At 40.0% G+C, this 13,081-nt stretch overlaps 1 protein-coding gene across 1 annotated transcript in view; it reads right to left on the bottom strand.

Moving 5' to 3' along the window:
* Positions 1-13,081, bottom strand: part of LOC136876493 (structural maintenance of chromosomes protein 6) — a 271,830-nt gene that overhangs the window by 249,987 nt on the left and 8,762 nt on the right. The window contains exon 2 of the mRNA XM_067150494.2: positions 7,435-7,630. Within this exon, the coding sequence (XP_067006595.2) occupies positions 7,435-7,626 (192 nt within the window). The 5' untranslated portion in view covers positions 7,627-7,630. The remainder of the gene's footprint in view (positions 1-7,434; positions 7,631-13,081) is intronic.

Below are 13,081 nucleotides of genomic sequence, written 5' to 3' on the forward strand. Positions count from 1 at the left end.
CTGTTAGGAATGTACGGGTATTCAGGAGATTTTTTTATGAAATGGACCACTATCTGCTCTGTAGTGAACTAAGTATCTCTAGACCTAGGATCGAGAAAGTGAAATCTATCTCCAGGAGAAGCAAATTAAGACACAAATACAGTACGTGGATATGATTAATGGAAAGTTCCAAACAATACACAGACAGCTGGTTTAGGAGAATGGGTGGCATACGCAGATGCTGTAGTAGAAACAGCAAGGGAATACCTAGGAACAACTGTGTGTAAAGATAGGAAAAAGCAAACATCTTTGAGGAATGATTAAGTGAGAGCACCTTCAAATGTAAAAACAAGGTATATCAGAAAAGGCTCCAAAACAAGGACTGATGCAACCAAAGCGAAACAACAAGTAATGGGAAGATTTCGGTAATAACCTGGAAAGGCTAGGTTGAGCAGCAGAGAAACCTTTCTAGACAGCAATAAACAGTCTTAGAAAGGGAGGGAGAAAGGAAATGAATAGTGTTTTGAGTAAATCACGTGAACTCATAATGGATCCCAGGGAAACACTGGATGGGTGGAAGGAATATTTTGAAAATCTTCCCAGTGTAAAAGTAAATATTTCTGGTGATGTCATAAACAACCACGCTCATGGGGAGGAAGACAATGATGTTGACAAAATTATGCATGAGGAAATGGAAAGGGTGGTAAATAAACTCCACTGTCATATCACAACAGGAATAAATCAAAACAGACCTGAAATGGTGGAGATTTTCTACACTTATTCGTCTGCAGAAAGATTTCACTTTCTCTATCCTAGGCCTAGAGCTACTTAGTTCACTAAAGATCAGATGGTAGTTTGTATCATCAAAAATTTCTCAGAAAACCTGCATATCCCTACCAGATTTCCTGAATTCAAAGTCGCTTAGGATATAGTTTATTATGGACCTGGTGTTCATACCCTTCCAAGTGTAGCGGTGAATAGCCGTATGCTTAAAGAATGTATTAGTAAACTGCTTATTCCATACAAGCATGGAAGTTTAGTAAACGCTTACCATTCCTATTAGCTTCCATACCTTCCTCACATTTACCGATCACCTTCTCATACCCTTCAGCTGTATTTCCAAGTCTCGCACTGAAATCACCGAGTAGCATTGTCCTATCCTTGCCGTTGATCCTGACTACGATGTCACTCAATGCTTCATAAAACTTGTCAAGTTGCTCGACATCTGCACCCTCCCATGGTGAATACACCGAGAAAATTCTCATCCTACTTCCTCCAACTGTAAAATCTACCCACATCATTCACTCATTTACATGCCTGACAGAAACTATGTTGCGAGCAATAGTATTCCTGATAAACAGTCCTACCCCATCACTCTGCCCTTCCCTTTTTAACACCCGTCAAGAACAGTTTATAATCTATCTCTTGTTTTCTTCCCTTACTCAAATATTTCGATCTGACTCTTAACATATCCAAACACATATTTTGCTGACTCAGTTCTACTTTCTTTCTTCCACAAGCCCTGTTAATACAGATAGTTCACCATCGAATCCATTTCACCTGCCAACTTGTCTCCAAGGAGTCCCTAGCCTGTCAAATGGAAGTGTGATTCTGTTATTCACGTAGATCCCAGCTTGCTTAAAACGTTCTGAGCATGCTTGGTGAAAATTCTGTGAAACAGGATGCTACCCTACTTATACACTGCCAGTGAGGATCTTTCCTCTCATGGGTGGACTGTATAGTCCTAGGCGCCCCAGTTCAAGGAGGGCCACGACTCAGAATATGTCCGAGATTCCCATTACATTGCAACTGGTATCCCGCCCCTCAGGACCACTTACTAGGCCAGTCAGCCATTGCCCAGTGTTCAAGAACTAGGCTGTGACTACAGTAACCCAACCATGAATGACATATGGGTCAAAATTCACAGATTAAAATTAAACCCATCAAAATCCCAGGCAATATGTAATGGTTACCCTAAATTACTTTGGAAACTTAATCGAACAGTGTTATGACTGTTGTCCATAAATGGCACTCTCATACAGTATAGCCAAAACATAAGGAATCTTTTAAATCTAAGAATATATGTTGTAAATAAACTATAACATTTATTTGTATTGAAAAGGTGGACCCTTTTAAGTTTCCTATCTTCCATAAGGAATCTTGGTAAATATTTCACAAACATCTGTCCTGGTCTGCCCAAACTATATCTGTGTGTAGATAACATATGGAATGCTACACTGTTCTCAGAAAATTTAAATTCACTTTCCCTTTTAACACATTGGAGACCGAGCCCGAGTGTTTACCGGGGTGGGGTAACAGCCCAGACTGACCGCGCCCAAGGCTAACTCGGGCCCACGTATTTCTTATATTGTCAACACAGCCAGGACGAGAATCGAGCGGAAACTATTCATACCCCATTAAAGAACTTTTATAACAGCTATACCGTGCATTCGTGTTCTCTCTCGTTGTTTTCTCAAACTTATAGCAGCTTATTATTTACTCGAGTTCGCTCCTAAACTCCATGCTTCCAGCCTTGCTTCCAGCTGCTCAAGGCGTGCGCTTTCAGAGTTGTTTACATCGTGTGAAGTGTTTAGACTGTGTTTTGTTTCTGCTATCTTGATTGGATCATTGAATAAAAGTGGAATTGAAGAGAATTTTGATGACAGTGATTCAGAAGAGGTAGATGATTCAGATCTAGACCCCGATTTCAAACTTCATGTTAGTGATCATATTCCACCCAGGTGTGATTCTGCACTTTGTACTTAATTTAGCTAATGATTCATGATCATATGACTGGAGATTCATTTAGAACGAAGTAATGCAAGCGATGATAATTCAAAGGCAGGGACTGATTCACATTCGCCGGGTACTTTTGGTGATTTGGATGCACTTGCAAAGCCTGTGCAGATAAAGGAAAAGCGTAAAATGGGAACGTAACGAGAAAAGAGACGTGCTGGTGGTATCCAGTGTGTTCTGTAGCACTTTGTGTCCCTAAATGCTGCAAACTATTCAACACTAAAGCTCATAATGTGTAAAACTTTGTTGTCAGACTTTTTTTTGTTGTTGCAAAAGGCATACCGTTGGAAAATGTGTAATATGAAAAGTATTCAATAGATATTAATGCAACATTGGGAATAGACCCTTTTAATTTTTTGATGATATATACCTGTTACAATTGCAACCTACCTACTATTTTCTACAATTTTTTAACAACCTTCAAAATGTGGCGGTCTGCCTGCCCATATGCCACCTTAAGACACGGTCTCCAATGTGTTAAAATAAAGAAAACACTTGTTGAATTGCTTGGATTACCTCATTTTGATTAATTCAATATAGTTTATAACAGCCTAGGAATAGAATGGGGAATGAAATTAGTGTGTGCTCAGAATGCTTGTGCGAGGTTTATCTGTGGGCTTTGTTACGGTGACCATGTCGCACCATCATACATGGGGCTCAAGTGGCTTCATTTCCAAGAGTGCCGCACATTTCACACTCTCTTTGTTGACTAATATTCTTAAAACTTGATCACATTAAAATCCTCTCCACAGACCATAACAAAAATACCCGATCCTGCAGCACCATGTGTTTATCCCTTCCTGTCCACAGAATAACAATCAATGCAAAATCATTCTACGTTACTGCAGCCTGACGATGGATCTCCTACTAGTGGACATCACAAGCATGCTCAGCAACTCAGCTTTTAAACATGCCTGGGTCGAAATACTAGGTGAACACGAACCAATCATCTAGTTATGACCTCAAATCACCTCCTCCTACTTCCTCTTCATGATTATTTTCTTCTTTTCACAGATCATTCCCCTCTTCTTCTTTTCTTCCAAATTTGCTTTACGTCGCACAAACACAGATAGATCTTTTGGAGATGGTAGGATAGGAAAGGCCTAGGAGTGGGGAGGATGTGGCCGTGGCCTTAATTAAGGTACAGCCCCAGCATTTGCCTGGTGTGAAAGTGGGAAACCATGGAAAACCATCCTCAGGGCTGCCAATAGTGGGGTTTGAGCACACTATCTCCCAGAGGCAAGTTCACAGCTGCGCACCTCTAACCGCATGGCCAACTTGCCTGTTCTCTTCTAGTTCTTCTTCTTCTTACTATTCCTTCTCTTCACCTCTCAAGGTGATATTTCAGTATCTTCTTGAAATGTGTATCTTTCTAAAACGTTCTTTTCATAAATATATGTAGTATATAATATGTATCTGTTTTTATATATGTACAATGTGTGTTATGTTTCTATGAGATGATTTGTTTTTTGTATATATTATATATAATTCTTCCTTAATATTACTACCATACGTTTATCATTTTATTAATACTACTGTATTACTGTTAGTGTTAAATTTTTTCATCTTACTGTAATCATTTTTTTTGTTTCAATTAAAAATAGTAGTTATTAAGAGTGTTCTACGTTATGATTGGTTAAGTGTAAGAAAGGGAGTACTTCCCTACCTTTGCAACGATTAATAAAATATTATTATTTAAATCATGCCTTCTATCAATGTTGTCACGGAGTATCGAGCTTGTCTCCAGTCAAATACACTGAATGGCCTCCAATTCCAACAACTGCCTAAATATATGAAAATTTTATTATAAGATCTGGTGTAAATGACCTTTAAAATGATGTACACGTAAGGCAGTATAAGACAAATTTATTTTGGATTTTTGAATTGAATGAGTCCCTGAAGAACTGAATTACATTGAACACTGACCTAAAAAGAAGTCTTGTTACTTTCTATGTATTAGTTATATAAAAGGGAAGTACCGTATCTTTGTTGTGTTTCTGAACTTCTGGGTTGGCAATAGTGCCTCCAGTGTTCCCCCTAGTATCTTTCTAAAGGGCGCACTGCCCAGCTGCTTTCACTGACCGCCCGGCTATCATAGCCTAGATATGTGTTAGTTACATAATATTTCAAGTTGCTTTATGTTGTTCCGACACATACAGGCAACAGTGTAGCCAGGATTGGCCGACAGTTTTTTTCTATAGTTACAAAATGATGGTAGAACACAATGAAGGTGCATGCATTATTACAAGGGCCTTGATATAAGTGAATTACAGATCTGTTGGTTCCACAATGAATGTTTATTTAGTTTATTGTTCATTGCCAGTTCCTGTTTATTTTCCTTTTGTAAAAATTTCATGTGGGGGTCTAAACCCCATTAACCTCTCCCTGGCTTCGCCTCTCTGCATATAGGTCTTATCGCAATGATGGGACAGGAAAGGGCTAGGAGTGGGAAGGAAGAGGCCTTAACCTTAATTAAGATACAGCCTGGTGTGAAAATGGGAAACCAAGGAAAACTATCTTCAGGGCTGCCAACAGTGAGGTTCAAACCCACTATCTCCTGAATGCAAGCTGAGAGCTGCGCGCTAGTAATCGCATGGCCACCTTGTCAGCTTACGTAATATTAATACACATTTCAGTCATTGTGTGTTCCAAATTAAAATGTAAATACTGTAAATTATTTAAATGAATAAATCATTATCAGCATAACTGCACGAGTCATATCGGAGTTTATCACGCAGTGTTGTGCGCGAGCGGTGTCTGGATTAGTGTGGAATCGCATGTGAGCACTCAATCCCGCGGGACGAAACAAACCCGACTGGCACTCCACAGCAACCGAGTGATTATGAATGAGCAGTAGAACACTAGAAGTTCAAAATACTCTGTTATGTCTTCTTCGTGATAAGACTAAAATAGTTCAATTTTGCAGCTAATGTTTACCTGTCTACTATTATTGTTAATGCCCTGAGAAGAATAAATTGAAATTTTATCACATTCATTTTGTACGTAGTATTCTCTGCGCGGCTATTCATTCCTGCCACCCAGCTGACGAAAATTTCTGAGGAGAACACAGGCCTCCATAGTCCTTTGTTTAATTTTTATCCTCATTTTCTTTGTAGTGTGGAACAGTTGAGCAAGCATCATGGTTGCTTATTGGTTACTTGCAAAAATGATTGCATAATGATTTTTGTTTATTAAACTAAGCTGAATTGATTGAACATGACATTTAATTGAAAATGAGATGCCAGTGAGCATAATAAAAATACTCAATAAACTGGACAGTCTACATATTATGTCTTGGAGCCTTCACACATTCATTATCAATGGTGCATCATCACCAGTTTTGCCCTTAAAAAACTATTCATAGCCAATAATCCATTACACAACATGCTCACCCTCAAGCTTATAGCTCCAGATCTAAAGAAGTGATCCAAATGGTTGAGGTACTGTTTGATTGGAAATGTAGTGTATGAGAGAAAATTCAAGATTCTGTGGGCTTTAAGGCTTTTAATAATAAATAATGTTATTTGCTTTACGTCCCTCTAACTACTTTTTTACGGTTTTCGGAGACGCCGAGGTGCCAGAATTTCATCCAGCAGGAGTTCTTTTACGTGCCAGTAAATCTACCGACACGAGGCTGACGTATTTGAGCACCTTCAAATACCACCGGATTGAGCCAGGATCGAACCTGCCAAGTTGGGTCCAGAAGGCCAGCGCCTCAACCGTCTGAGCCACTCAGCCCGGCGGGAGGGCTATTAAGAAAGTGAAAGTACAATTTTGAGTACTTACGTCTGCGTTGGTCTTGTGTTATTGCGAACAGCTTGTATGGTGTCTAGAACTGAACTGTCTGTAGGCTGCTCACATGCCTGCGGCAGCAAACCTGGAGGGGAAGGGATGAGGGGTTTAGTAAATGGAGAGTGGGAACGGGTTCTTCTAGTGCGTTGCAGACTTGCGAAATTTTTTTAATAATCTCTTTGAATAAAATGTTAGCATGTACTTTCATTTAACACGGATTAGATCAGTTGACCTTGCTCCTCAGTTATCGTTTCTTCCTTTCAGATTTATTTTCTTAATATCTTGCGAAGGCAAGCCCCAACCCGATGTTTGTATTTTCAAGAACAGTTCTTCCTATCCCAAGCTTTAGATTCAAGTCAGCTCACTGGCTAAAGGAACTTGAACTTCTCCCATATACGGTAATTCAAGTTCCCATTATACTCAGTTATAGTAATTCTACAATCCAACCTTACCAGTTTACTTGTAGGCCATTATTTTTTCAAGAAACTTGTATAAATGACTTTTTTTGTAACCTGTTCTATACATTCTCAACACCAATTGCATGCAAGTTGATAATGGTTATGTTTTTAATCGGTGTTAGACAGAACATCAAGAACTACCCAATGCATTTTTACATGTGAAATTTTAATGTGTTCTTGTTTTATATTTTGTATAGTTCGTCTTATGATTATGGCTGAAGTTGTCCCAATGGGATGAAACATGTTACATTTTATTAAAATAATGTTATTCTCAAAAGAATAAAAGCAGATGTATTGTAAAGGTGGAATATTTACTCCATAACACTGTTAAGGTGACAATACAGACTTAAACATGAAATTTATCTCTTGTAATAATGCTGTGATCCATTTTATAATAACATTGACTTACTGGGCGAATATAAAGACTGGGCAGCAACCGTTCAAGTTCTTCACTGTCATCTTCATCGTCCAAATCCAGGTCCATATCATTATGATAACGATCGTCATCATTATCACCATTTGCAGTCAGCCTAATCTGTTTCACTTTCTGTCTGGAATCGTCGTCCTCTGATTTCCTCTTATTTGCCCCAGTCATTGTCATATTCCTAGGATTAGAAGAAAAGTGCATGTTTAAAATATCCACCTCATATATATATATACTGGTAAGGCACTGAATTACAGACAGCTGCAATTTTGGCAAAATGGTGGCACAGTCGGCCCTGTAAATGTAATAGTAATGGTGTAGCAAGTGACGGTGATACAGTCAGACCTCATACTGGCCGTGTGAGTAACAACTGACAACATGATGGGCAAGACACGAGAGCTATGTGCATTTGATTATGGCCAGAATATCAGTGTCAGACGTATGGGTCATTCCATTTCAAAAGTCATACAGGCAGGGTTTTCCACTGGCCACCATACAATGAGTATGTGGATAAGGGATAAAACCAAAGTCAACTGCCATGGTGTACATTGTGTTGGTGACGAAGGTCGCCATTTGCTAGTTTGGATGGTGAGAGGTGATAGACGAGCCTAGAGTGCAGCAGATCACTGGCGAATTCAATGCTGGAAAACAATGAAGTGTGAGCAGCCATGCCTTTCACAACCATCTCCTCGCAATGGAGTACAGAGAATCACCGTCTCATAGGGGTGGCTCTGCTTATTGCACGTGAGAAAGCACAATGACTGACGAGGGCAAAGGAACACCGCCTTTGGAATTCCGAAGGATGGGAATAGGTTGCCTGGACAGATGAGTCAAGGTACCAGTTGATACACTGTAATGGCTGGGTAGGAGTGTGTCACCCAGTGTACGATAGCGATCTATATTGGCAGTTGTTATATGTGAAATAAGGTAAAATGGGCCCATCTATTCAATGCATAAATATTAATGACAAATATTCACTGACTGAGCAAATGTCATGGGATAGCGGAGCACTGATGCGCAGGTGTGTTGTTTGCGCACCACACGCCCCCTGTGCCAGCGGCAGTTGTATAGGAGACCTTGTGAGCAGTGGCTGTGCATGTAACAGGTGTAACATGGAACGTCATCGTGAGCTGACACTGTTCGAACGGGGTATGGTGGTCGGTGTGATTTCGGAAGTGGTGCGGGAATTCTGCTTCACACAATCAACCATGTGCAAGGTGTATCGTGAAGGAATGTGGGTGTCACCCTCCACAACAGACGAACGACCGGCCGTCCAGCCACCCTTGATGACCGTGACCGGCGACATTTGAGATGGATTGTCAATAGTGACAGACGAGCAACCGTGCAACAAATCACAGCTCAATTCAACACAGGCCATGCTAGACACGTCTCCCAGTGGACAATCGTAGGAATATGGGTTCTATGGGGTATGGGAGCCGGCACCGCACACGTGTGCCACTGTTAACCCAACGTCATCGGGCACAACGACGCACATTTGTTGGCAGTCACTAGGGATGGACACTGGAACAATGGCGTAACGTGATATGGTCGGACGAATCATGATTTCAACTGCACCATGCCGATGGGAGGCACCATGTATGGCGCAGACCATATGAAGCGATGGATCCCGCCTGCCTCGAAGGTGTGGTACAGGGCGCTGGTGTGTCTGTTATGGTCTGGGGTGCATTTTCCTGGTATGGAATGGGCCCCCTAGTTGTTCTGGAAGAGACTTTGAATCATACGCAGTATGTTGAGCTGCTCGGAGACCATCTCCACCCATTTTTGGCCTTCCAGCGCCCAGACGGTTCTTCAATGTTTCAAGATGATAACGCATCGTCACATCGCTCCCACGTTGCCCGGGAATGATTCCAGGAACATGCAGTGGAGGTCCAACGACTGCCATGGCCACCCAGGAGCCCCAATATGAACCCTATCGAGCATATCTGGGATGTCCTGGAACGCAGGCTCCGTGCCATGGATCCTGCACCCACGAAGAGACCAGCATTGGCGGCGGCTCTGCAAACGATTTGGTGTCAGCTGCGTCCAGAGGACTACCAGGGACTTGTCGACTCACTTCCACGGCCTCTCACTGCAGTTCGCAGGGCCAGAGGAGGCCCAACACGCTATTAGGTGACTATCCCATGACATTTGCTAAGTCAGTGTATTTCATAAAAATAAGTTATATTCTCATTCAACTTTATTTGGGTCATCTTCAGCCATTACATAGTCAAAATTGGCACAGTTAAAAACACTGAAACGCACAAAACATCTAAAGAGACAACAGAAGAAAACCCTACCAATCTCAATAGTTGCAGGCGCTTAAGTGCAGCCAGTATCCAATATTCGGGAGGTAGTGGGCTCGAATCCCACTGTCAACAGCCCTGAAGATGGTTTTCTGTGGCTTCCCATTTTCAAACCTTAATTAAGGCCACAGCCACTTCCTCCCCGCTCCTAGCCCTTTCCTGTCCCATCGTCACCATAAAACCTATGTGTCGGTGAGATATAAAGCAACTTATAAAACAAAATTTAATTATGAGTCTGTGGTGAAAAATATCTTGAAGATTGACACCATGACCATCAGTCACAACACAATGTATAGAAGAAATGTTTATTGCAATACGGTAGTAGCACTGTTATGGTCACATTTTGGAAATCGTCTTAATCTTGATTTATACTCTAACTTGTAGTAACAATCAATGGCAAACTTGAAAACTGGCTGAGAGGGACATTTATGTGAATTTGTGCTGTGGAAACAATTGCCCAGTAGATGTTTAAGGCTGTCCACAGATGTTTTGTGTGTTTCAATGTTTTTAATTCTGCCAATTTTGACTATGTAATGGCTGAAGAAGACCAAGTAAGGTTGAAACTAGTACCATGAATTAATGTCTTAATGAGAATGTAACTGATTTTTATTAAATATATTTGTCATTAATATTTATGCACTGAATATATGGACCCATTTTACCTTATTTCACGTATGTGTCACTGAGCAAGAAACCTTGCCAGGGTTACAGCTCAGTCGGTGGTGGTGGTGGGTATCCTCGTATGAGAATTGTTCATGTGGGATGAAATGGAATCCCTGATATGTCCACCAACGTTCCCCACTGGTGATCACGGCAGAAACCTGCAGCGAGATCATGACCACCCATTTGTTCGCTTCCGGCACCTTGAAATCTTTCCCTGTAGCAAGACAATGCACCGGTCCATCACTCCCAAATTGTGGTTAATTGGTTCAATAAACACTCCACAGACATCCTATTGATAGTAAAATTCTTTATAAGAATGTATTTGAGTTGGTCCACCTGTTCAATACAAAATTAACACAAGACACTTAAATCTAAATGGTACAGTATATACAATCATAAAAACTAGAAAATATTTCAAACCTTTTTGAGTCCTCAACTAGTATTTTTTTAAAGACATTTAAAATTCAGGAAGTCAAATATGACACACAAGGAAACATTATCAATGGGAATATTTAAAGTGTTAAAATATTAAAATGTATTAGTAATGGAAAAAAACTACCTCACTCCTTTCCCTAGTACGCCTCTTCAGTGATGCCTAGGCCATCTATGACAGCTGATGGTGGAGTTGTTGAGCATCTAACCAACCTTCGGGCTGATGACTAAACATATACAGTAATGGAAATGTTTCCTTGTCTAACATATTTTACTTCCTGAATTTTAAGTTGTCCTTTTATAAATACCAGCTGAGGATGACTCCATCTTTAAGTGTAATACCTAAAAATCTACTATTTGTTTAAATATCATTTGAATGTATTGTATATCCTCACTGAAATGTTTTTTATACGCCTTCTACTATGTGTTAAATATCTAGTATTGACTAAGGCTTCAAGCCATCATCTATGCTACTGTACCATATCATTATATTAGATTTTTAGTCATTCATGAACTATTTTACAACTGTAAAATTTTTATCTCACCTACAATCATCATCAAACACATTTTAGAATAATTTTAACCTGTTGCCTGACAAAAATAAGGTTTTGATGTGACTGAAGATGCCTCACAGTAAGAGGCGAAACATGTTTCACATTTAAAAAAATGTTTTAACTTAAATGCCAACATCTTGTATTGTATTGAATAGGTGGAAATAAATATTAAATATTTTCCTATATACATTTTACATACCACTTAGTCGAGCAGTTCATCTTCTTTCTCCCAATTCTTAACAGCCCAAACTTACCAAAATTTTTGTTACGCTACTCTTTTGTCGGAAATCACCCATAACAAATCGAGCTGCTTTTCTTTGGATTTTTTTCAGTTCTTGAATCAAGTAACCTTGGTGAGGATCCCATTCACTGGAACCATACTCTATTTGGGGTGTTATCAGAGACTTATATGCCCTCTCCTTTACATCCTTACTACAACCCCTAAACACCCTCATAACCATGTGCAGAGATCTGTCCCCTTTATTTACATTCCCATTTATGTTATTACCCCAATGGAGATCTTTCCTTATATAAACACCTAGATACTTACAATGAACCCCAAAAGGAACTTCCACCCCAGCAATGTAGTAATTAAAACAGAGAAGACTTTTCCTATTTGTGAAACAACCTGACTTTTATCCCCGTTTATCATCATACCACTGCCTACTGTCCATCTGATGACATTATCGAGGTCACGTTGCAGTTGCTCACAATCTTGTAACTTATTTATTACTCTATACAGAATAACATCATCCGCAAAAAGCCTTACCTCTGATTCCACTTCTTTACTCGTATCATTTATATCTATAAGAAACCATAAAGGTCCAATAACACTGCCTTGAAGAATTCCCCTCTTAATTATTACAGGGTCAGATAAAGCTTCACCTACTCTAATTCTCTGAGATCTATTTTCTAGAAATATAGCAACCCATTCACTCACTCTTTTGTCTAGTCCAATTGCACTCATTTTTGCCAGTAGTCTCCCATGATCCACCCTATCAAATGCTTTGGACAGGTCAATCGCAATACAGTCCATTTGACTTCGTGAATCCAAGATGTCTGCTATATCTTCTTGGAATCCTACAAGTTGAGCTTCAGTGGAATAACATTTCCTAAAACTGAACTGCCTTCTATCAAACCAGTTATTAATTTCACAAACATGTCTAATATAATCAGAAAGAATGCCTTTCCAAAGCTTATATGCAATGCATGTCAAACTTACTGGCCTGTAACTTTCAGCTTTATGTCTATCACCCTTTCTTTTATACACAGGGGTTACTATAACTCCCCATTCATTTGGAATAACTCCTTCAACCAAACAATAATAAAATAAGTACTTCAGATAAGGTACCATATCCCAACGCATTGTCTTTAGTATTGAAACGGGAATGACCTGCGAGCATTCGTGTTCATGTATTTCTTGAGAAGAACGCACTAACAACCGACTATATGGATTCAAAACAAGCGTCGAACGTGCAGGCATCATGGGGGACAGCATGCAGGCAAGCGCTGCTACAGAGTGCCAGCCAAGGCCAAGTGATGTCACGCAGAAAGTTCTATTCAATTCTATATCGTTTCATCATGAACGGAAGGTCAGATCGTTTTGTGGAGAACGTCACCCTGTAGGCCTGGACAACAAATGTTACTACCCAAAATTTCATTAAAATCAGCGGAAGGATG

Source organism: Anabrus simplex, chromosome 6 (assembly GCF_040414725.1).
Source record: "Anabrus simplex isolate iqAnaSimp1 chromosome 6, ASM4041472v1, whole genome shotgun sequence".
Taxonomy (NCBI): domain Eukaryota; kingdom Metazoa; phylum Arthropoda; class Insecta; order Orthoptera; family Tettigoniidae; genus Anabrus; species Anabrus simplex.